General features: G+C 37.0%; 8 protein-coding genes across 12 annotated transcripts in view; 3 read left to right on the top strand and 5 right to left on the bottom strand.

The window, feature by feature from the left end:
- Positions 1 to 52: 52 nt before the first annotated feature.
- Positions 53 to 1,685, top strand: LOC116848497. The gene is made up of 2 exons (XM_032824648.1): positions 53 to 242; positions 425 to 1,685. The coding sequence occupies exons 1-2, from the start codon at positions 104 to 106 to the stop codon at positions 823 to 825; spliced, it is 540 nt and encodes a 179-aa protein (XP_032680539.1). The 5' UTR covers positions 53 to 103; the 3' UTR covers positions 826 to 1,685.
- LOC116848471 (protein disulfide-isomerase A6 homolog) lies at positions 1,375 to 4,625 on the bottom strand. The gene is made up of 6 exons (XM_032824590.1): positions 4,435 to 4,625; positions 3,952 to 4,145; positions 3,655 to 3,879; positions 3,306 to 3,512; positions 2,901 to 3,226; positions 1,375 to 2,521 (listed from the first exon to the last, which is right to left on the bottom strand). The coding sequence occupies exons 1-6, from the start codon at positions 4,481 to 4,483 to the stop codon at positions 2,206 to 2,208; spliced, it is 1,317 nt and encodes a 438-aa protein (XP_032680481.1). The 5' UTR covers positions 4,484 to 4,625; the 3' UTR covers positions 1,375 to 2,205.
- Positions 4,626 to 4,876: 251 nt separating this feature from the next.
- LOC116848443 (INO80 complex subunit D) lies at positions 4,877 to 10,797 on the top strand. The gene is made up of 3 exons (XM_032824548.1): positions 4,877 to 5,898; positions 6,623 to 8,034; positions 8,181 to 10,797. The coding sequence occupies exons 2-3, from the start codon at positions 6,654 to 6,656 to the stop codon at positions 8,348 to 8,350; spliced, it is 1,551 nt and encodes a 516-aa protein (XP_032680439.1). The 5' UTR covers positions 4,877 to 5,898; positions 6,623 to 6,653; the 3' UTR covers positions 8,351 to 10,797.
- Positions 10,798 to 10,951: 154 nt separating this feature from the next.
- On the bottom strand, positions 10,952 to 13,633 carry LOC116848451. 3 transcript variants are annotated; one of them, XM_032824570.1, is made up of 6 exons: positions 13,534 to 13,633; positions 13,080 to 13,319; positions 12,613 to 12,745; positions 11,997 to 12,498; positions 11,675 to 11,881; positions 10,952 to 11,544 (listed from the first exon to the last, which is right to left on the bottom strand). In XM_032824570.1, the coding sequence occupies exons 2-6, from the start codon at positions 13,133 to 13,135 to the stop codon at positions 11,057 to 11,059; spliced, it is 1,386 nt and encodes a 461-aa protein (XP_032680461.1). In that variant the 5' UTR covers positions 13,136 to 13,319; positions 13,534 to 13,633; the 3' UTR covers positions 10,952 to 11,056. The 3 variants fall into 3 exon arrangements, with proteins under 3 accessions (XP_032680461.1, XP_032680453.1, XP_032680469.1); XM_032824578.1 differs by having other exon boundaries at positions 11,057 to 11,221; positions 11,318 to 11,544; positions 13,080 to 13,612; XM_032824562.1 differs by having other exon boundaries at positions 13,080 to 13,616.
- A 1-nt stretch (position 13,634) lies between these two features.
- On the bottom strand, positions 13,635 to 15,193 carry LOC116848485 (39S ribosomal protein L9, mitochondrial). 3 transcript variants are annotated; one of them, XM_032824634.1, is made up of 3 exons: positions 15,044 to 15,193; positions 14,602 to 14,798; positions 13,635 to 14,384 (listed from the first exon to the last, which is right to left on the bottom strand). In XM_032824634.1, the coding sequence occupies exons 2-3, from the start codon at positions 14,695 to 14,697 to the stop codon at positions 13,686 to 13,688; spliced, it is 795 nt and encodes a 264-aa protein (XP_032680525.1). In that variant the 5' UTR covers positions 14,698 to 14,798; positions 15,044 to 15,193; the 3' UTR covers positions 13,635 to 13,685. The 3 variants fall into 3 exon arrangements, with proteins under 3 accessions (XP_032680525.1, XP_032680506.1, XP_032680516.1); XM_032824615.1 differs by lacking the exon at positions 15,044 to 15,193 and adding an exon at positions 14,925 to 15,035; XM_032824625.1 differs by lacking the exon at positions 15,044 to 15,193 and adding an exon at positions 14,952 to 15,015.
- LOC116848476 (HSPB1-associated protein 1) lies at positions 15,098 to 17,528 on the top strand. The gene is made up of 4 exons (XM_032824603.1): positions 15,098 to 15,336; positions 15,439 to 15,722; positions 15,861 to 16,239; positions 16,326 to 17,528. The coding sequence occupies exons 1-4, from the start codon at positions 15,133 to 15,135 to the stop codon at positions 16,662 to 16,664; spliced, it is 1,206 nt and encodes a 401-aa protein (XP_032680494.1). The 5' UTR covers positions 15,098 to 15,132; the 3' UTR covers positions 16,665 to 17,528.
- Positions 17,529 to 18,169: 641 nt separating this feature from the next.
- Positions 18,170 to 20,715, bottom strand: LOC116848512. Its single transcript, XM_032824674.1, has 5 exons — positions 20,241 to 20,715; positions 19,945 to 20,156; positions 19,390 to 19,788; positions 19,201 to 19,314; positions 18,170 to 19,010 (listed from the first exon to the last, which is right to left on the bottom strand). Exons 3-5 carry the CDS (start codon positions 19,483 to 19,485, stop codon positions 18,906 to 18,908), a joined length of 315 nt encoding a protein of 104 aa, XP_032680565.1. The 5' UTR covers positions 19,486 to 19,788; positions 19,945 to 20,156; positions 20,241 to 20,715; the 3' UTR covers positions 18,170 to 18,905.
- Positions 20,716 to 20,838: 123 nt separating this feature from the next.
- The window catches only part of LOC116848503, a 10,664-nt gene continuing 8,608 nt past the window's right edge, over positions 20,839 to 22,894 (bottom strand). Inside the window, exons 3-4 of the mRNA XM_032824661.1 lie at positions 21,736 to 22,042; positions 20,839 to 21,611 (exon numbers count right to left, since the gene is read on the bottom strand). Coding sequence (XP_032680552.1) covers positions 21,906 to 22,042 — 137 coding nt within the window. The 3' untranslated portion in view covers positions 20,839 to 21,611; positions 21,736 to 21,905. The remainder of the gene's footprint in view (positions 21,612 to 21,735; positions 22,043 to 22,894) is intronic.

The raw sequence follows: 22,894 nt of genomic DNA, 5'->3' as shown, positions 1-22,894 counted from the left end.
CCTAGAACACGAGCTTTCCTATTGGATGTCGGGCATCGGACGTCAAACGCAATGTAAACCTTCCATTACGTCTGTAGGGTTGAAGGACGCAACCCTTTTGTTTATGACCCACGCTGAAAGTTATTTTTGCTCACATCATAGGTATAAAAACGAGAAACACTTTATTTGTACTCTTAATAAGTTACAATTGAATTTCTACAATATGAAAACAATATACAGTTTTGTCTTTATAGCAGTTATTGGTAAGGATCAAGTTTCCCATATAATTATCCTGTCAAAATCTAAAGCTTTGTTTTTATACACACTCTGCGTTTCTACTTTTATTGTGTCATTATATTATCTATAATTGTTACTTTTTTATCCATAAAAATTGATCTTTAGTTTATCACATTGTTTTAGTACATAACAATATAAATGTTTACAGGAACCCTCACATTAGCTGAAAGTGGAATACGCTTACAAGGCTCGCAGCAAAATTACCAATCAGGACATCAGAGAGGCTTCTATGATAATACACAAGCCAAATATTACAAGGCAAATCCGAAATTAGTCGAAACAACAGCATCTGGGAAGCTGAATCTACCTCTGAGCCAGAAAATGAATGTTTCAGCGTGGGGAATAATTGCAATAGTTTTAGGTGTAATTATATTCAGTACAATAACATACTATGTGTTCATATTATATCCATACATATGTAAGAAAGAGCAATCCTATGATACTATGGAGTTAACAGATGTTAATTCAGTGTGCACTGTTAGTGATACTCCTAACATGCCATTGTATAATCCAAACAACATAGCAGGCTATGTATCAGTAATTCGTTAAAACAGAGGAGGATAATTGTATGTTTATTTTAGAATTACGTGAACGATACATTCGCTTAAGATATTGATATTTTTATACAAACTTAATGACTATTTCAAAATATTTGAATGGAAAAATATTAGATGGTGAGATTATTAGCATTTTTTATATTTTTTTTTACACACAGTATATAATATAGGGTAAATTATAGATTTTTATAAACTTTACAAGCATTTACAGCAACTGGTATAGAAATAATTTTTTTTATTGCAATTTATATATCATTATTACGCGATAGGAGAGATTGTAATTGTATTAGAAAATTATTTCAAACACATTACAGCTCACACGCGAGATATCTCATTTATACACTTTCTTATAATTACATATTGATGATGAATACTGAACAAACGAGTGTTAGAGTGCAGAAAAAGATGATATTTCTGCATTGAAAGGAGTTTTAATACATTTGTGTATGCAAACTGTGAAAACGAAATGCCGTACGCAATGTATTAAAAACAATGTTAATTCTATTTAAAACATTCGTATATGGGGGCATGTGATTATTTATACAATATACATTAATCTGGAAGACTCTACATAAACGATACATTTGATTAATTGAATGACAATAAGCTTAATGTTATGGAGCGCTAACACACATTAGAACGATAGACTGATTCTCGTTATTTCTGAATTTGGTCCCGTTACAGGGAGAACCAAGTAGTTCTGCAGAGTGTACACCAGTGAATTCTCTTAAAGCTATTAGAATATATATTAAAATCGCAATACTCATAAAGAAAAGACTTGTAAAAACATATACGTATAAATGTATGACATATATTTATTACAAATATGAAATATATATATATATGACTTTACACATAAACTTTATCTTAAGTAACTTCTTTTCCTAATAAATGGACTAATAAATGCGTTATGATATCGGAACACGTTCTCCAAATTATAATTTTTAAACATATAAATAACAACTGACGTGACAATATACAAATTATACATTTACGTAAAAAATTTACCATTAATTTTTGTGAAGTAACAAAATAAAATTGTATAAAGTTGGCTTTAATGGAAGAATCACTTAAATATTTAATTTCATATATGAAATTGGATAACTGCACCTGAGAACTGCTACTTCGACATATAGGTCAGCAAATCACTATATTGACATACTGATATTAAGTCTTCCTATAGATCACCGAAAATAAGAGACGATTGTTTCTTACTATTTAGTCACACAAGTTTTAGGTATAAACATTCGAATACAAATAAATTTCGAGGCAATAAAATTTAACGGCCTTAATATCAGTTCTGCCGAAAAAGATCTATATCTTGTGTAGCGAATGTTCGAAAAAAAAAGTTTTATACATTGACTCTCGGGAATTATAGCTCGTCTTTCTCGTCTAAATTAACGTCACTGAGATCGACATCCTCCTCCTGGGGAGGAACACCGTCCTTGCCGTCCCAAGGCTCCGTTTTCAGAACGCGGGGCAATGCTTCCTTCAAGGGCGCAGTGCCGCCTCTACCATAACTCAAATCTCTCAAGAATTCGTTTATACCGTCATACGAGAAACTTCCTTTCAGTAATGAATATTTCATCTTCTTGATATTGACTGCTGCCAACGCTGGATAACCGAAACCTCCGATCTCTAATGCCTCCTCGATATGTGGTTGAGCACCAGCTTCGGACCATACCCATCTGTGAAAAAAAGCAATTTTATAAAAATCGTCGATACAAAAATTGAACGTGATTGCTTGATACAGAATGTATATTATAGAAATTTGTTGCTTCTAGCATTAACTTTTTTTTAGAAAACCATTAGATTATAATTATAGTCAGTTATAATTTATTCAAAATAATTTTATAGCAACATATTAAACTTTCCACAACTTTGAAAACCAGAATCAATTTTACAACATACAGGTTTAGAAATTTAAAAACTGGCAACTTTCACTTACACATAATTACAACTGAACAGTGTGTCAGAGAAGAAGTTACTCATTAAAAGTACTACTCATTAAAAGAATTTTAGATTTTGTTCAACATTAATGATATATATAATAAATCTAATGTATACCCCCACATCTTCTTCTTGTACTTATCCCCGAGACTATTCAACGTCTTCAAATATGCGTTTCTGCAGTCAGACTGACAATCCAGGATGTCTGGTAGAACAGAGACCACACAGATCGGCTTGTCTTCACAAGCAGTCTTTAGACTCTGTTCGGATATAATTTGTGTTACTTCCGGTGCTGGAATATTTTCCGATAATTTTTCGAGCGCCCAGTTGACAATGTCGCCGCTAGTGCGGCCACCATCATACTCCTGCACCGAATCAGCGTCTTTTTTACCCGGAGCGAAGTACTTGATAGTGGGGTAGCCTTTAATATTATACCGACTAGCCTGCATAATATCACAATACAATATGTTAGAATAAGCTTATCAAAGTTCAATAAAACTATCGCTAGAACATGCATCTTACCTTCAATGTGTTCACAGTTGCATCCAAGGCACCTAGTTTTACTTTGCCTTTTAGTTCTGTAGCTGCTGTTGCCCATTCAGGTGCAAGATTTTTGCAGTGACCACACCAAGGAGCATAAAATTCGACCAGCCACATATCCTCTGAATTCAAAACCATTTTTTCAAAGTTCTCATCTGTCAACTCTATTACATCCTTGGAACTTTTACTCTGCAAATAAAATATATAATGGAGTTAATTCAACTTAATCATATGCAAGTTGATAAATTATTTTATTATCTATTTATGAAAAGTACTATCAATCTCTATTCCTCCTTAATTTTCAAAATTAGTTAATCAGATCATAACTTACCTTGGAATCACTTCCTGTTTTTTTACCGCCTAAAGTTCTCCTGACTTTCTGACTGGCAGCATTCAGCGCAGCGTCAACAATGCCAGCTGCAGTTCTCTGACCTGTGTAATCCTCTGGTTTGCTATCAAGTCCAAAGATCTTAATGGTTGGAAAACCTCGTACACCATATTTAGCTCCAAGAGACTTGTGCTCGTCAGCATTTACAGCACCGACTTTCACTACACCCTATTTAGACACAACAGAGTGAGTCAGTATGTATATAGAAACATGAGAAACAAAAAAAATACAATGTATCACCTTCAAAGCAATAGCAGCTTTGTCGTACTCTGGCATCAGCTGTTGGCAGTGTCCACACCATGGGGCATAAAATTCAACCACCCAGATATGATCGCTATTGAGCACTAAGTTATCAAAATTATTTGGCCTAAGATCAATGACGGCCGAATTGGATGCATACATGCAGTTCGCCCTGACGACTAACAAAAGAAAACCTACGGAAAGAAGAAGCAAAGATGAGCACAAATCAGAAATCACACGTTATGCACTTTGTACAGCTAACTAATGGAGAGAAAAAACGAATGATCTAAATTCAACAGGAGAGAGATAACACTTGTTGCAGTGTTGCCCACGCAGAATCCCAGTGATAATTTCGAAAGCGCAATATATCGGGTTGCAACGTCACTAAATGAACGAAGCCATCACGATCGCGGGCGGCCGGCGCCGAAGCAATCTCGCCAATGATTTAAACAGAAAGAGATCTCGCGCGCATCGATCACTCACCTAGAACACTCAACATCTTCCCGTGGAGTTCGCAGTCTGCCTGCAACATTGTCTACAGTCATTCACTTTTGCCGTTCGCGAAACGCACAAGCCGTTGACGCGCTACACTGCCTCCATATAAAGTTCTGACAATCTCCGGGTGCGCGGCGATGTCTCGTTATCGAGACGCATAGACTTTTCGTGGATCGTTCTGATTGGTGCGCCATGACGGCCTCCTACGAAATCAAGCGCGAGGGAGGCCAGGGGGAACTTTGAAATATCATTGATAAGAGGAGAAAGCGCGCGATCGCGCGAATTTTATTTCGCGATCGTGACTCTCGTGAATGGATTCCTAGACTGAGAATAAACAGACATATCTGGACTAAACGAGAGGACGCAAGCGTGAAATAAACATGCGTTACGTCATCAATTCGATCTATCTCGATGGACAAAATTTGCTTTTTAGGAAATCTATGAGCGCGCGATAGTCATCGCGATTCGTGGAATAACGGTGAATTCGATCGTTGGTGATTCGCATAAATTTCTCAATGTTTCTCTCCCAGCATCCGTATCCGCTCATGTTGTCACGTAGAAACGCGACACAGAGGCATTAACCTAAGTCATCGGAAAGAGAATGTACGACAAACAGCGACGATCAGTATAGGTTATGTTACATTAATACACGATAGAGGCGGAACAGTCTTTGTCATCGCCGTCGCGGTCGAGGCAGCAAGTTTGTCCTTTGTCCGCCGCGGAGCACGTTCCTCCTTACGGTGCATTACGGTATCATCTAAAATTAGTCGATTCTCCGCGCGGCGTGCGGAACGCGCTGTATTCGCGCGAGCGTGTCGGCGTATTCAGGGATTTTTCGTGTCCAAGAACTGGCCGTGTGTGCGCTGGTCGCCATTTTGCTTCCCCCGCACGTCTGACATGTCTTTCTAATGTTATTATCGACGAATGTTGAAATTTGTGGGTGAAACTCCGTTGTAACGTAACGAGCGGCTCTCTCACGGGGAAAAGATCGGGCCGAGTCTGATTGGTCGACGGGCATAGGTCACCGTCACCGTCGTCCCAGCAGCAATTTCCATTGTTCCAACCTCGGACCGAGCGAGACACGGGACCGATCTACACGGAGCCAGGCCCACCAGGTTCGCGTTTACGAGCCGTCGTCGAGGGCAAGTATGTCGTGAGATTCATCTGAGGAGCTCGTCTGGCTACGCAGCTGAGAACCACGTCGCGATATCACGCAAGGTGTCCCGTTGTCGATGTGACGAGCGAACCTAACCACAAACACGCACACCTTCGATCGGCGACGTGTATGCGCTCTTGTGTCAACAGTGGACAGATCTCGCTCAATGATATGGCTCTGGACCCGCGGATATCGATACGCAATCTACCAGTTACCGACGTTTCTACGCACCAACGCGCGACGCAGTTGCTCAAACATGTGTAGGGCATGTTCGGTGTAGACTGCTACTATGCGAGGCAAGGATTGTTTTTATCCTGATCTAGCCATGAACTAAGTTCACGCTTGCTGCTCGAACCAGGGAACCTCTCTGTTATCATTATACGTAATATATGTCGCGGCAGTTCAAGGTACTTGCAGCAATGTACAACTTTAGACAATGTATATGCTGATATGTACATACATACATATATATAATTAAAAGTATTACCTGTACTCTGTAAGTGTACACAAAGTTAATTGAACTGATGAGATCAACACGAGGGTTTTGTGAACACTATATGGATTTGTAGAGTTACAAGATCTTCGTTTAATTTGATTGCGATACAAGTTCCATGACTCGTTCAGCTATATGTATATATGATTAGAGAAGGAGAAATGCATTACACTAATAACACGTTACAGCATTAGTGAAGCATTGATATATATATATATATATATATAAATCAAATGTAACTAGTGTCGCACAATTGTCTCTTAATTTATTTAACTTTGTATACACATACACAGTGGCTGCATCGATCATATTAGTCGCGCGGATGATCTTTGACTTTTTTTTACTTGGAGAATGTAATAGAAAATATCTGTGATACAGTACAATAATATATATTTTTTTAATTTTCATACTCTCAGTATTATATGTTTAATCGTTGATCGATATCTAGCTTGTACTTGGCACATAGCGTGAACTAAGTTTGATCTAGATAGGAAGAGAAGGTTGACTTGGAGGGTTTGAGAATGCAGGTAGAACAGGTCTGGACAGAAGCAGCAATCAATGAAGGTCCTCATTTCCGAAAACTCAAACATGGACAATAAATTGAAGTTTTCGGAGCGTTTGAAGGCTTTGCTGAAAACCGAGGCTCATCAAGATGTAGATCCGTACATTTTTAGTGAACCAGAACCGTTCTCTACGGCGGCAGGGAGAAATGTCGCGGTACAGCAAATCCCGGCGACAAATTCGACAGTGATGCAAAGTTGTAAGAACAGCAAGTCGTCCAAGGGGAAATGCATGAAGCAGAAGACGAGGATAGCGCCGGTGGCGAACGCGGGCTACTGCACGACTGTCGGAGTCAATACCGTGACAGAAGCGGATGTCGGGGCCGAGGTCGGAGGCGAGAGTCTCGATCGCAAATTTTCAAGTTTGGTTCAGCATAAGCAGCGACACATCGAGAATCTGCAGAGACTAAGATCCAGGAGGCAAAATCGGGACCATACTTTGTTGTATTATCCTAAAGCTGGGGACGAGATATCCGACAGTGAGTCGAGCGGAGATGAGATGATGATCTATCAGCGTCACTGGTTCCCCGGTGAATTCCCCACGACGTTGAATCGCGCAGCTCGGCTGTCCCAGGTGCGCTCGCAACTACAACGACGGTTACTTCAGTTAGACACTGTCGGGCCGGATGCCGAGGTTCTCTTGCGGCATCGAGTCAAATGTTTATTAGAGGCCGCTTACAAAGATCCCGCTTCTACCGCGAGGGCTTTGAGCGATTCTCCGAGTACCAGCAAGGTGCTCGACGGACCACTATTAGTCGGTGGACCATGCGGAGCGGAAGGATGCCAGCAAACATCTCTGCCTTGTACCCGGCACTGTTCCCGCCACATCATGCTAAACGGAGATCAGCTTCTATTCGAGCATTGCACTGCCAAATTTAGTGACAACACACAATGTTGTATTCCTGTGTTTGACGTTGCACACGAATTACCTCTTTGCCCGGAACATGCCAGGAAAAGGGACAATTACCACCGTAAAGCCCAAGAATCCAAACCAAAGAAGGCCCGCAAAAAGCCAGCTTCACCCACCACCCCGCGGCCTAAGCCCAAATCCAGGCCGAAGAAGCGCAAGCGGCCGCCCTCGAGCAACAAAATAGAGACTAAGGCTTCTGCATTGATGCACGAGGAGAGTCATTACATGAGCCAAATAAACTGTAGTGAAAATCATACGAAGACATTAAATAATTTGAATGTTCCACAGGGAAGTTCAAATTCGTCTAACTTAAATCTAGGGTTGGGATTAGGCTCGCTCGGGCTGGGCGGCGGACTCAAAGTCGAGCTTGGAGATCACGAAGTATTCGCTTCTTTGGATTCCGCTGAGCATGACTTCGGCAATGTGCTCAACAACTTACCCGCGGATGCTTTTAACGACTTATTTATTGGTAATTGCAGCAATACTTATGTAATTCTCATACGCGTTATCCTGTAAATATCGAACATATTCTGTCAATATCGAGATTAGGATTGACTATATCTGTCTCACGGATTATCCCAGTGATAAAGGGTGTTTTTTATTTTTAACTTATAGAGGGTAGGAACGGCGAATACGAACCGTCGAGAGAGGAAGAGGAGGAATTGGAGCGAGCCCTGGAAGAGGTTGATAAAGACGTACGAAATTTGGAGAGGATAACGGGGCAAACGCATGGACTTTTAGAGCCGGCGTTGCTCGCTCAGCTTATGTCGGACATTGCCTCGTAGCCCCACCAATCTTAAAGTAATAATTTGGAGATGAGTTCGCGTGTGTTCCTCATAACGTAGAGACAAGTACTGTTCGTGTCTGTGCTGCTAAAAATGTAAGATTGTGTTATAGACTGTCATTATATAGCCTTGCAAATTCGAGATAATGGCAGGGATCGACATACAGAAAGTAAAAGGAAAAAAAAATGAATCAGTAGCAAAATTCTTATGAATTTAGTATAAACAGCATCGGATACAGTACCACGGGTAGATTTATGTGAGACGAGTAGCGACATAAAAAGCCGAAAATTCCATCCTTTTTGACAAATAACCACGGGCGTTTTCTCTGTCATCATCATAACACTTGCAATACATTTGTAGCTTATTTGCGGACATTCTGACTTGCACTCGAGAAATTCACTTAGAAAAATTGTTGTAGTCATAATAATACATGTGATGATTTTTAAGGATACGGGATGTACGACAAAAGGAGTAGAAGAAACGAACAATGTTACACAAGTGGTTCGGGCTAGGTTCCAATATACACGAGATAAAAGTACATAAATATGTACTTTTAATTTTTATACGCGACTTGTTTTTACTAAAACGAAGAAGAACAGGAATTATCTAAATTACGTTACTAATATAGCTCCCATATTTATTGAATTACACATAATGTCTAGCTAATTGCCGATTACTCGAATAATAGGTACAAGAGTATTTTGTATGACTGATTTGTAATGATTTTATCCGTTATCTCACTTCTACTATAGCGGTTGTAAAATAGAAATTCTGATTTATAAATATTTAGCTACCGATTAAAGTGCAGAATAACTCGGGCTTTGAGTAACGTAACATTCGCGAAAGATGATTTGTGGCGTTCACAATACAATTTTAAAGTACCTTTCTCTCATCATTGGACGAAATTGCCGTAGTCACATTATCCATTCGCAAGATTACTTTTACAATGAGTGACATTTGCGTTTCGAGAAGAAACGGATGATTCAATGAGGAGTATCTTACGCAGTATCATTTGTTACAAAAGAAAAAAAATGCACCATTCTAATAAAACACATTTTTCCACAATTCGATTATCATTGCAGAAAGAAGAAAAACCTTGTGCATAGAATATATTTATACAAACACACGACTGAATTTATAAGAAAGACATATAGATGTGTCTATGATACATACATACATACATTGCATACATACATACGTATGTGTATGTGTGTGTAGAAATAATTAATTTTTATCGTCTGATTGCTGCAATAACACAGCTAAAAATAATCACATATATATTATTAATGATACGTGCATAATGATCGATATTGTCAGTTTTGTCCATTCTGTATTATATTCATGTAGGCAAAATGTTCAGCGACAAGTAGCTATAATATTTAAGTGAAGATGAAAATTAACGAAAAAGAAGTGCCGAACGAATTTTTATTTTTCAACATTGTTACTGAATGCGCAACGTAAAGCTTTGCAACTTTAGTGAGAAGATGACATGCTACATACACTGGCTAGGGGTTGAGGGGGATATATCATTATCGCGTACATCACGAAAGAGAGTACTTTACTAATGATTAATTCAAAAAGTTTCTTTTTTTTTTCTAGTGGTGTAAAGGCACAGGATTTTCAAAGTAAAACTAGATCGGTGTCGTCGCACAGATGGCTGAATTACTGCCATTTGACCTTAAAACTATTCGCAAGTACATACAGTAGTATGTCCTTATAACTCCGCATACGAAGAAACGTAGAGATATAAAATTCGTCGAAGTTCACATTATGTGGCGCACGATGATGAAATAATTATCATAATTTTAATACATATCTTAATAAAGTGTAACGGGGAAACTCCGAGTGTCGTGCATTATGTGTGTGATTATACCTTAACAGTAAAATAATACAATTTACACAATACTCACGATACATACGGATGCGAGAGTGAGCAGAGATGATGTGATCTTGGAGAATCTAGTTTTTATTATCAAAATTACTGTGCCAAATACACGAAAGGGAGGAAAATATTTCTCGTGTTCCTTTTTCTTTCTCGTTTTCTTTATTCTTGTTGCAACGTGATGCGTGTCATTTATTCGTGAGAGACGGTTTGTGAAGAAGCGCGCTTTAAGTAATGAATGTTTAGCTGAATGTGAATGATTACACAGGCGAAACGTTAAGTGAAAAAGGAAAAAAAATTTTATCACATGTAAATGAAACGCGAAAACAGAATAATTTACAGGTCGACCCATATTGGGGATTAAATTAGTGTCGTATACATTGTTACTATGTATAATGGTAGTAAGTAGGTAACAATAATGAATTATTTATGGACAGGACAATGCCGAATTTAATCATAACATAAGCGCATTGCTTGAAATGTACCTATACGTGTATCTCCTTGTAAAATATCAGCATTATTACTCTTGATTAGGCATTACCAATTACAGTAAGCATATTTTTTACATTGTGTTACAGTATTCCTCCACCATATACGCACAGTTCATCTATCCCCATCACTTATTCCCGACAGTATCAGTTTATTATATTATCACTCGACGAAAAGCGTTATACAGATTTATACCTTTACTTGCACAGCATGTTACTTTTGGAAAGTATTCCAGTGGAAGACGTATTCGTAAGTATATCCTCACTTCTTTGAGTTGATATTCGCATGAATCTGTGAACGTATAGCTGTAAAAATTCTCATTTTCTTCCAAATGTTTAATCTATGGTTGTTGCCAGAGAATAGGTATCGTCTGGTTTGCGTATATGCCGTCTCATTTCTCGAAGAATCCATCTTCTTCGTGCAGTTTCACGGACCTTGTCGTATCTCTTGTTCGATCTCTCAACTTCTTTCATCGGGAACTCCTCCACCAGTTCGTATTCCTGAGCAAGTATCAAGAAACAGAGAGATTCGATCTTTCTGCGCTCAGTTAGGAATTCTCTTTTTTGTACATTATAAGGATGCTTGTAAGCACTTACTAAGATTGTATCCTCTTCGTACGTTTTCACCGTTCTTTTATCGAGCCGACCGACTTCCGTCGAGTCCGCCTGGTCCTCGCACGGCATCAGCATTATGTCGTAATCCGAGCGATTGTGACCCAGTATGCCCACTCTGACGCCTAGTCCAGGTAACATTTCCTCATCGATTAAGAGAGCGTTCCTCAGATAAATGATCTTCGGTTCCTGCACGACAAAGTCCACCACTCCTTCGAGTAGACAAACAATACGACACAATTATTCTTGCTGACTGGATGCACATACAAAATTCTGTTTCTACTCTAACGCGAAGACGTATCCAAGATTTTCACGACAGAAGGGATCTAACGACGAGCATACCTAACGATAAAAGACGATAGTCGCAATCCGAATGTATCGTCTCGTGCGACAATGGACAGTTCCTCAACAATTTCCTCTTGAGCATTACTTTAGGACCGTGCAACACTCGAATATCGTTCTCCAGCATGTCCCGGACGATCTCACCGCCGCTTTGTCTATACGCGGTGTTGTACGCATCAGTGCGAAGTAGCCTATGCAGTTCTACTTCTGCGAAAGAAAGAAGATACACTTCGCGAGTGTACTTCACCATTCTTCCAGATACACAGATATCATGCTATTCTTCTCGCGTGATTGCTTCGCAGGGAAGAGGAGAGAGTCTCACCGATTAAGGTGTAATGTTTGCGGCGCAACGCTATCCACACGATGCGATGAGCCACGCTAATCAGCGCCTCGAAGATTCTCAAGTCCTTCTCGCCCTGTGATTGCGTGATCGCTTGCTTCTTGCTAGTCATCATATGATGGTATTGCAGCCCATCCTGGCAGCCCAGTATCAGGTCCATGTATTCCCTACCCAGCGCACAACGAAGGGCTCGCATCTCTTCGGCGTAACGGGTCCTGTGTCCTCGCGCCAACGGATTCGGCGCTTTCTTCATGGTGGCTGCCCGCTCCTGCACGAGGTCCTCATATATGTCCACATAGTGTTGAAAGTAAACGATTAGCGCCCGCAAAAATCGGTCGACAATCGGCAAGTGCAGGAAGTTGATGAACTGGACGCTGACAGGCGACACAAGTAGAAACAGCACGAGGTCCTTTATGTCCTGCAGGATGATCACGTCCGCTTCGGTCGGCGACACTTTCCTCAGATAACACTTCCGAAATTTAATCTGCAAACATGAACGTGCAGTTGGTTTCGTTTTTTTTCTTTGATTTTTGCTCTTGATATTAATCGTTGAGAAAGAGCTCGAGTGGCTCGCGGCCTCTCATACGGGTCTCTTTACCTTCTCATTATCATTTAACGTTTCCTGATAACTTAGGATCAAATACGCGTGGGGACAGTAAACCGCCGGCGTTTCAGCAGCAGCAGTTTGCTTCTTTCGTCTTTTGGCTTGCTCATCTTCCGTTTTGGTCACGCTAATAAATACAGATTGAATTTTGCATGTACAGAATGATTCGCGAATTCTTATTTTATATCAATTAACGTTATCTTAGTACTTAGTAATCAAATTAACGAAACTCTGCTTGTGTTTGCATCAACAGTTCGATAATAAAATGTATATGCGCAAAAATATACATCGTTATGTCATCGGGTTGAGCTGGTTCTCTTTTTTTATCTCGAGTACTGCGTAAGACACACTAAATAGCATTATATTAAAAAGAAATCGCGGAAGTGAAAGTAAAAAACAACAGAAAAGTCTAGATGAGCAGACAGATTTTTCTTACGAATTTTGTGAAGTCCTATTATTACCTTAATAAAATTAATCCTTCTGTAATTTCATCCCATGTAAACAGCCTCTCAGTCATATCCGCGCGGGTATCATGTTATCGAGATAATTGCACAGCTCTCTTTCTCTTTCTATCTCTATCTTTGTCCCTGCCTCTTTACAATTTCATGATAGGATTTCCAGGTTATCAGTTTCTAGTAACTGACATGTTCTCCTGCTGACCCAGTGCATAGTGAAGATATAGTACAGTCAAATTATTGATTCTAGAAAGATATATATAGATACAAGTGCGAGCATATGTATATTTTCAGCGATATTTGCTTTAAAGTACAAGCACGATGCGATTGTTTATCTGCAGCACTATCTGATTTTGTTTTCGCTAAATTGTCGCCATGTCTTCACATTACACTCTTATGATATTATCTTTAAATCAATTGATCAACCAATAAATTACGTAGAGAGAAAGATGTTGCATACATGCATGAAAGTAACAGTCCCACTAATTAGTCATTATAATTATATGGAATGCAAGATACATGTCCTAAAAGTCAAAGTCCAAAAAAGAGCACGTTCATGTGTGTCCTTTTTTAAGCATTTATTTTCGTTATAATATACAATTATGTCTATGTTCACTTCTTCTTTTCTATTCGAAAGGGTGGTAAGGAGTCTAAGACTGCTTTATCCTCGGGGAATATCGGTTCGCCCGGTGTGCTCAAAACTTCCATGTCTTCTAACTGCGCCAACAGTGACCAATGATGCAGGCAACACCTCACCTTCACTTGCTCGCGATTATTAATCGTAAGGGTCACGTAAAACTCCTTTCCCTCTATGTCCGGATTCGGCCCAGATATTGTTCTCTCAGGTATTGTTATGGTATCCTCGGGCGCGTAGATACCGGCTTTACAAAAATTCGTCTTTATATGCCATTTTTCTAATGTCCATGGTTTCTCCTTCGACATCTCCACTATTAATCGCATCTCTGATAAGTACTTGATCGTGTTCTCGACAGTGGCAGAGCTAAATGGCGTCTGGTCTCCCATATCCTCTGCCAATTTTGTGTATTTTTTAATGTTCTCAGGAGTAGCATAGTCTGCTAATCGTGGTAGTAAAAGTTCATAATATGCCTTGCATGGACGCATTGATACCAGAGTCCCTGCATTGCCAAGTCCTTTTACATACTGTGTTAAAATCATCTTAATTGGCTCTTTCTTTTTTATATTTGTATCCTCAACAAGATCATAAATATAGTGCCTTGTCTTTAATATATGAGGCTTGCAATTTTTTCTGTTGAGATTCGCAGGGTATCTTCTTTTGAGGATGAAAGTATTCTGTAAGAATGTTCCAATAGTTATGAGTAGTACAAAAATAATATAAGTTATACTGCAATTACATAAAGAACTAAGTAAATGTATTCACACAGATAAAGGAAAGATCTGTTAACGTAATAAAGATATCACAAAATGTTTACATGTACGATAAATATTCATAGTCTTAATTGTATGTATAACAAAAAAATAAGAATTAGTAGAGATTAGAAAGACTTACTCGAGTTTGTTGTGACAAGGAATCCACATTGTTCAGCAGAGAAGGCGTTGCCAACGTCTTTACATGATTTATTGATAATCTCGGATATTTTAGCATATTTGTTTTTTTCTTCCTTGTCTCCTCAAAATATTCCAGACAATAGTAGAATTTGTCAAATGAGACGTAACAATCGAAGTGACTCGAAAGAGGTTAATTTACTATTGACAGAGAGGAGAAAGATTAATTATTGTTAATTATATCACTTGTAATCAATTGTATAATTGATTTCTACAATAAATTTTCGTATCTATCTACAGCTGATATTGAATAAAAGTTTACTTTACATTAAAATAATATACTCGATAAGTTACCACAACTTCCATGAAAACACGTCGTATACGTTGACATAACCTCTGAGGAGGCGACTGATACAAGTTACATGTATATGATAGTGCGTACTTACTTAACGTTATGTAGGCATCAAGTAAATTAGAAATTCGAGAAAACAAAACGAATGATAAAATAGATTATGTTTATCATTATTAATAAAATATGAACGACACTAAACCGCTGTTAGAAGAGGTTCTGAAAGATGCTTTTATGTATCTACAAGAACCTCTATTATTTCAAAACATGTTGCGAAATTCTGACGGTTCCTATGAGTGGAAATTGCTTGAATGGGATTTCTCGGAGTTTGCTGAAAAATTGGGAAATTTGAAGCTACCGTTTCGAGTTGGTTATAATAGCAGACTTATGGTGAAAGCAATTGCTATAATTTATACAAAGAATTGTTATTTTTGTGTATTTTTTTCCTTATACATGACAATTCCTTTATTGAATTTGTCATATCTCTTTCAGAATCCTCAGTGGGAAAGACATTGTCTTATAGAATATATGACATTGCAAGAGTTTGCTGAAAATATAAAAGAATTAAAGGATAAAAGATGGTATTACTTTGATTATAAGTATATGCACGAGTGGTTTGACGATAAGTCAGAAATTCTGACTTCGTTAAGCTGGTGCAAGTTTGGGATTGACAAAGATGGATCTGATTCTACTCTGTGGATTGGAAGCAAAGGTGCTCATACCAATTGTCATCAAGATTCCTATGGTTACAACTTAGTAGCTCAAATACATGGCAGGTTTGTTCTGATGTGACAATACAAACTGATGTCTCTCTTTAATTATCTCTTTAATTATTAAAATTTTATTATTTTCTTAAATTTTAAAATTTTGTTAAATTTGTTAAAGTTTTGTTAAAATTTTCATTGTTTTCATAGGAAAGAATGGTTGCTTTTCCCACCAAGGTCGAGCAATTTTTTAGAACCAACAAGAATTCCTTATGAAGAATCAACTATATATAGTAAATTTAATTTCTTTTGCCTGAGTAAAGAGAATGAGAAGAAAATACTGGATATGCCATATAAACCGAAAGTGATAATTCTTGAACCAGGAGATGTTTTATTTGTGCCTTGGGGCTGGTGGCATTATGTTGAATCTTTGAATCATAGCATGAGTATTAACATATGGATACCATTAAAAGAAGACAGTAAAGCACGTCTCAAGGAAGCTCTTGTTAAATTGACAGTGGCTAGGATTGGAGGCCAGAAATATCTCACATCTGAAGATAAAGATGATGTATCTTATTACACAGAGCTGGTATTTTATTGTTTAAGAAATATGAATATTGTTTATTGAATTCAGAAAGAACTTATTCAATTAATCTAAGTTACTATGATTGATAGGTTGATGCTGTTCTTCGAGAATGTCAAAGCAATATTGAAAGTGCAACAGAATTTTCTCCTGCAAAAAGAGTAAAATATACCATGGAAGATTTAGTTACGCAATATCCTAAATATATTAAGCCATTACATGATTTAAAAGATCATGGATTACAAAAGTTCCTTCAAGAAAAACGAGAAAGATTTCCAGAAAATGATTTTAATCAAGAGCTTGAAAGATTGATAAATATTAAAGCAATACCTCCACTTAGAACATCTTTGGAATCTATTATCGATGCATTATGTCATCCAGATGTAGTTAATAAAGCAGCAGAATTACTATTAAATAACACGCAAAAATAATAAGAAATTTTATTGCATACTTGAAAGTGATAATTAACATCGCCAGTTTAATTACATATATTTATATAGTATTATGTATTCTTTCTTTTTTATTATTCTTTTATATAATTTACTTTTTATATGCTTACATATGAAACAGATTTATTTTTTCTTTAGATTATACAATTTGAAAGTAAAGGTTGTTTGACTAATGGTTCTGTCATACTACTTAAGAGTAAAGCACGGCTGACTTGACGTTGACTTATACTACGACCTCGATTTCTCGTTAGGAACAATGGTGATTCATAGCGGAGGTTTCGAAATTAATAAACTCGCAACAAGCGTAAAAAAGAAGCAAGGAAGTAAACAGGAGAAACAGATGAAAACTACAAAGGGAAATGATGCTGTCATAAATAAAAGGTATAGGAATGAGGAAGATAGTTCAGATGAGAATGAAGCTGGGACTGCAGAAATTACTAAAGAATATGAAAATGAAGAGGGAATACTCGGAATTTTAAAGACATGTCCACTGTTGAAGATGAATCAATGGCAACATATAAGAGCCAAGAAAATCTATCAAAAGTACCTGTTAAAGCAGAGCTCGGAATTAGTTGCCCATTTCGACCGATTCTCAAGAGCTACGTCTTCTATCTTCCCCTTGCCACGAGCGGGTCACAAAAGTGACGGTCGAGCGTCCAAGCTTGAAGCTGCAACTGGCCGCGACCGTCATTTTCGTGACATGTGTTATTTCATGACACATTTGTAACTAGCAAGTTTAATTCTACAATTAGACAATATGTTGTATCACACATATACATAGTTATGGTACAATACAAATTTCCTATATTTATATTTTACAAATAAATAAAATAATTTATCAAAATATGAATTGAAACTTCTATTACATATTCTCTTTCTATTAAATATTAATATAATATAATATTAATATAATTTTAAACATACAACATTAATATAATAAAAATATTGGTATAAATATTAATTATTATTATTTATATTAGTATAAATATTAATTATAAAGAGAACACCGAGATAATTAGTACAAAGAATGCTTGTCAGGAAATTTTTCATTTCTTTTTTTTACTAGTTTTTTTTTTACTAGTCCAATTTATATTGTAGGTATCACATCTAAATTGTCATAGCGATGTTTAGGCGACAGTTTCCCGGAAAGTGGAGAGGATAATGTTGGTACCAAGGAAAATCTCTACACGATATAATTTAAAGATCTGTTCTTTGTAACTACACTGCTTAACTGTGAGTGAAGTGAGGCAAGTATACGTTTTTTCACTCTAACCTTTTGCATTAGTTCAGCAGTGTGCAGTTACAAAGAACAGATCTTTAAATTATATCGTGTAGAGATTTTCCTTGGTACCAACATTATCCCCTCCATTTTTCGGGAAACTGTCACCTAAGGGTACGTTCAGATTCCCTACCCGGGTGGACTCTAATACTAGAAGTGCTATAGTATATGTAACATATACTATAGTGTTTCTAGTAATAGAGTGCATCCGGGTAGGGAATCTGAACGCACCGTAAGGTAAGCGGACAAAATTCATAAAAAAAGAGGGGACAGCGTTGGCAACGTTCAAAAATTCCTAGGATCCATAAATTAATTTCTCAAGGTTAATATCATTGTCGGACGGGAGAGTGTATAGAGTTGTGACAGGTTATATGTCACTATGTCAAAAACTAAATATTACGGGAGTGAGTGACAAGTTATGGAGACAGAGATTAACACCAAATTTTGTGAATCGGCAGTTCCTCGTGCTATTTTGTGGAAGAAGAAGAAGAAAGTTAGTAGCAAATGTCAAAAGCCGTAAATTTCAGACGTTATTTTTTTATATAATACGACCTATGGTAAAAGCAGTCGCACTGTTTATTTTTACGCTCATGAACTCGATGCAAATTATCTGAAATTTACGGCTTTTGACATTTGGTACTAATTGGTATTTTCTTCTTCTTCTTCTACTTCCACGAGGACTGCCGATTCAAAAAATTTGGTGTTAACCCCTGTCTCCATAACTTGTCACTCACTCCCGTGATGTTTAAACATCGTGACATAACCTGTCACAACTCTACACCTCTGTACACTCTCCCGTCCGACAATGATATTAACCTTGAGAAATGAATTTATGGATCTTAGAAACTTTTGAACATTGCCAACGCTGTCCCCTCTTTTTTGGATTTTATCCGCTTATCTCGCCTAACATAGCGATTAGTTTTTTCAAGTATATTTGCCAAGGATTAAGCGATTCGACGATTTTCGACGTCTTGGGCATTCTTCGCATGTTGCTCCAATTGTATTCTTACTTTGATTAAATCCCCTAGTTTTTCAGGCAGCACAGTCTCCTGCAACAAAACATTCGATGGATATATATGTACACACACACACACACACACACATGAACGCACGCATGCACGCACGCACGCACGCACGCACGCACGCACGCACGCACGCACGCACGCACGCATGCACGCACATATCCATTTTTTAAGGCTGAATAATAATCTTTTGTACTTCATGTTATATGGACGATACCTGGTATTTTTTCATGAGATTAGAAATTTCTCCATGTGATCGCAAATTTCCATCCAAAGATTTTGCAACTTGGTTTCTTCTATGCGAGGGGCAACGCGACAGAGTAAGACACACCTAAAAGATACAGTTTGTATTTGGTTACACAAACGACAAGATAAAAAAATGTATAGTGTCAGCGAGTATACTCACTTCTTGAATCAGAGTGTCTTGATGCGAATATTCTACATAGCTCGGAACGTGCTGAGCATTTTCAAAGGCAGAAATATCACTTCTCCACAATGTCATGGTATATTCGCCGTAATGATTACATGAGGACAATGCCTATGCGGTGTTAGTGTAGACTTTAAAATTTGAAATAGGAAATTTGAAATTTGAAATAAAATTTGAAATAGGAATTAGTTAGGCCTGTGACATGAAATTAGTGAGCACTGGAAATACTTAAACCTACAAAACCTTTGTATTTTAACAAAATGAATTCCTTCGCTGATACATTTTGAAGTATGTACGTACCTTCTAAGAAGATAGCAATATCGAGTCTAGATTGTGACCCAAAACTAATTCTAAAGCTCGGCAAGCATTCCATCGTACCTAACATAAATAAATGTAAGATTCATATAACAAGGAATACTTATTTATTGCAACCAGACTTTCTCTGGCGCATAAATGGAGAATCAGTCCTAAACAACTTTAGTTACAAGTAACTTGTATCTCATAAAAAATTAGAATAATTATATCGAGACTTACCTTCATGTTGTTTCCTAAGACTGCGCAATTAATGAGCGCATCTAATCCTAATGCCGTGTCGGAAAGTATATATTCATTTGAACATAGATATAAAATTGTTTCAATCGTTTTAACATTGCATTTCGCTTTGTCGTCCTTTGCAGCTTTGACACACTTGATATAATTTAGGTAACGGAATCTCCAAAGGCAACGGTTCTCTCTTTTCGTACTGCCTGAAAAACATATATCCATGTAGATAGAATATGTGCCGCGAAGAGAGCACATATTCATATCAAATAAAAAAAGTGTGAACAAACTTTTGCCTGGAAAGGCAGTCCACAGGTTGGCCAATGCCCAAGCGCTTTTTACACGAATACCAAGATTATTGTCGTCGGAACGTCTTATAAGTTAACGGAACAAAGTCAGCAGAATCAATTCTAACTAATGTTTTTATTTGTTGCTCATTTGTTAAAAAGTTGCAAAAAAAAATTTTTGTTATTCTGTTAGTTTTTTTTAAACGATGTTACGCTAAAGGAAGATTAGTTAGCGAAACAGTATGTAAATAATAACAAAACAATGAAAAATCGAATATTAAAAAAAAAAAGGAATTTGTTGCTAATTAGTTGCTCACAAAATACGCTAGTCCCAAATATTTTGCTTCGCTATTTTTTTTTAATAATGTTCCGCTAAAAGAAGATGAAGAGTAAACTGCGAGAAAAAAATTTGTTGCTCAGTTGAATTTGGTACTGGTGAATTGTCTCAATTTGTTGCTCTGGAAATATCCAAGTTACGAATTTGTTGCTCGCCTAATATGTTTAAATAACAGCGGAGAAGTTACCAACGTGCAAGGAGTCATAAGAGTTAACTATCAGAAAAAAAATTGTTGCTCGCTTACCAGCTTGCACGCTGGTAACTTCTCCGCTATTATTTAAACATATTAGGCGAGCAACAAATTGGTAACTTAGATATTTCTAGAGCAACAAATTCAGGCAACACACCAATATCAAATTTAAGCGAGCAACAATTTTTTCTCTAACAGTTTACTCTTGTGACTCCTTGCCCGCTGGTAACTTATCCGCTATTATTTAAACATATCAGGCGAGCAACAAATTTCTAACTTGGATATTTTTAGAGCAATAAATTCAGGCAACACATCAGCATCAAATTTAAGTGAGCAAGAATTTTTTTTCTAATAGTTTACTTTTGTGACTCCTTGCACGTTAGTCACTTCTCCGTTATTATTTAAACATATTAGACGAGCAACAAATTCGTAACTAGAATATTTTCAGAACAACAAATTCAGACAATTCACCAGTACCAAATTCAACCGAGCAACAAATTTTTTTCTTGTAATTTACTCTTCATCTTCTTTTAGCGGAACATAAAAAAAAATAGCGGAGCAAAATATTTGGGACCAGCGTATTTTGTGAGCAATTAATTAGCAAAAAATTCCTATACTATTGTAATATTTGATTTTTTATTGTTTTGTTGTTATTTACATACTGTTCCGCAAACTAATCTTTTAGCATAACATCGTTTTTACAAAAAATTAACAGAACAATTTTTTTTCTTTGGCAACATTTTAGCTACAAATGAGCAACAAAGAAAAACATTAGAATTGATTTTGCTAACTTTCTTCCGCTAACTTATAAAACGTATCGTCAGAGGCCATGCAAACCATGTCAGATCTAAGATATAAGATCTGATTATAAATATCAGCCTTAGTAAGAATATTAAAATCAAAAATATCTTACAATTAGTCGTGTACATTTCCAATATTGATCATAAATAAAACATAAATAAAATACTCACCTTTTGCACGAATTTTGGGAAACATACGCGGTGATTGCGAATTACAATTCTAGACAATTTATTAAACAAGTCGGTTCCTTCTTCATCAGCCTTAAAGTAGTTTCCACTAATATTTGCTGACAGACCATTGTTTAATGTGTCCAGGTGATCATCCGCATTAAATTTATCCCTTACTTTTGTTTTTGTCGAGTCGTACAAGCGAACTTCAATGTCAGAAACCACTTGCATTGCACGATTATAAAACTGGATGGCCTCACAAAACTTCTTGATTTCTCATGCTCGATGCCTTTGAGAAATAGATTTATGCCTAAAATATAAAAAGTTTATAGACAAAATACTACATGTACATAGATATTAAACTAGATTAGATAGATATAAGACGAATAGACATGAAGTAAATAGAATCTATTTTCTATTGCCGAACTGACTAACTTGCACTAGTTCTCTTTCCCTCTTTTCTCTAACAAGACTTAACTGTGCACTTGTTTCTTTTTAAAGCTCATGTGGCCCCTCGCATTGTCTATCTATTAATGACATCAGAAGCAAGAAAATACACGCAAAAATTCATGCAAAATTAATCAAAACAAAAGTATATATTCATGAAGAAACATTTGCAATCAAATAACCTTTAAAACGTAACGTTCGAAAAAATTACACGAATAGTAATTACCGGTCTTACAGACTGCTATTACACTTCCATTAATTTTTGAATTTCCTTATAATGAAAGATGTATGTTTTTAATTATTCGGCATACTTGTAAAGGAGAAGAAATATTTTAATGTGACAGTATAAAAAAAATCTCATATATAAATGACAAAATATATTTAAATTGAAAGATTGTCAAGTAACAGAAAGGTGCGATCCCAGGTGTGCGATAGAAAAATTTGAAATATATGATAACATTCTCCTGTGCAAGCAAGTCGTCGCGGTGCAAACAGTATTCCCGTCCGATCACGCGTTCTCGAGCAATCAGCCTCGAAAGATTGTCAGGTGTCAAAAAAGTGCGATTCCAGGTTTGCGATAAAAAAATTTGAAACATATGATGACATTCTCTGGTCTAAATAAGACATCGCGGTGCAAACCGTTTTCTCGTCCGATCACGCGTTCTCGAGCAATAAGCCCCGAAAGATTGTCAGGTGTCAAAAAAGTGCGATTCCA

The sequence above is a fragment of the Odontomachus brunneus genome, unplaced genomic scaffold (assembly GCF_010583005.1).
Source record: "Odontomachus brunneus isolate Ranch 3 - 2012 unplaced genomic scaffold, Obru_v1 Obru_scaffold_005, whole genome shotgun sequence".
In the NCBI taxonomy this organism is placed as follows: domain Eukaryota; kingdom Metazoa; phylum Arthropoda; class Insecta; order Hymenoptera; family Formicidae; genus Odontomachus; species Odontomachus brunneus.
Note: the sequence above shows the minus strand (reverse complement) of the source record. Positions and strands in the feature narration are given on the sequence as shown.

Excerpts from the sequence above, each read along its gene's own strand:
- LOC116848497 (XM_032824648.1), top strand. The coding sequence starts at position 104 with ATGACCCACGCTGAAAGTTATTTTTGCTCACATCATAGGTATAAAAAC. Across the intron at positions 243-424 it reads TGTCTTTATAGCAGTTATTG|GAACCCTCACATTAGCTGAA; the intron begins GTAAGGATCAAG and ends AAATGTTTACAG.
- LOC116848471 (XM_032824590.1), bottom strand. The coding sequence starts at position 4,483 with ATGTTGCAGGCAGACTGCGAACTCCACGGGAAGATGTTGAGTGTTCTA. Across the intron at positions 3,880-3,951 it reads AAGCTGCTATTGCTTTGAAG|GGTGTAGTGAAAGTCGGTGC; the intron begins GTGATACATTGT and ends GTGTCTAAATAG. Across the intron at positions 2,522-2,900 it reads TACAAGAAGAAGATGTGGGG|ATGGGTATGGTCCGAAGCTG; the intron begins GTATACATTAGA and ends TTTTTTTCACAG.
- LOC116848443 (XM_032824548.1), top strand. The coding sequence starts at position 6,654 with ATGAAGGTCCTCATTTCCGAAAACTCAAACATGGACAATAAATTGAAG. Across the intron at positions 8,035-8,180 it reads TTTTAACGACTTATTTATTG|AGGGTAGGAACGGCGAATAC; the intron begins GTAATTGCAGCA and ends TTTAACTTATAG.
- LOC116848485 (XM_032824634.1), bottom strand. The coding sequence starts at position 14,697 with ATGCTAAAATATCCGAGATTATCAATAAATCATGTAAAGACGTTGGCA. Across the intron at positions 14,385-14,601 it reads CCTTGTCACAACAAACTCGA|AATACTTTCATCCTCAAAAG; the intron begins GTAAGTCTTTCT and ends ACATTCTTACAG.
- LOC116848476 (XM_032824603.1), top strand. The coding sequence starts at position 15,133 with ATGAACGACACTAAACCGCTGTTAGAAGAGGTTCTGAAAGATGCTTTT. Across the intron at positions 15,337-15,438 it reads GTTATAATAGCAGACTTATG|AATCCTCAGTGGGAAAGACA; the intron begins GTGAAAGCAATT and ends TATCTCTTTCAG. Across the intron at positions 16,240-16,325 it reads TATCTTATTACACAGAGCTG|GTTGATGCTGTTCTTCGAGA; the intron begins GTATTTTATTGT and ends TATGATTGATAG.
- LOC116848451 (XM_032824570.1), bottom strand. The coding sequence starts at position 13,135 with ATGACTGAGAGGCTGTTTACATGGGATGAAATTACAGAAGGATTAATT. Across the intron at positions 12,499-12,612 it reads CGTTAAATGATAATGAGAAG|ATTAAATTTCGGAAGTGTTA; the intron begins GTAAAGAGACCC and ends TCATGTTTGCAG. Across the intron at positions 11,882-11,996 it reads CAAACATTACACCTTAATCG|AAGTAGAACTGCATAGGCTA; the intron begins GTGAGACTCTCT and ends TTTCTTTCGCAG.
- LOC116848512 (XM_032824674.1), bottom strand. The coding sequence starts at position 19,485 with ATGACATTGTGGAGAAGTGATATTTCTGCCTTTGAAAATGCTCAGCAC. Across the intron at positions 19,315-19,389 it reads AAGACACTCTGATTCAAGAA|GTGTGTCTTACTCTGTCGCG; the intron begins GTGAGTATACTC and ends TGTATCTTTTAG. Across the intron at positions 19,011-19,200 it reads ATCTCATGAAAAAATACCAG|GAGACTGTGCTGCCTGAAAA; the intron begins GTATCGTCCATA and ends GTTTTGTTGCAG.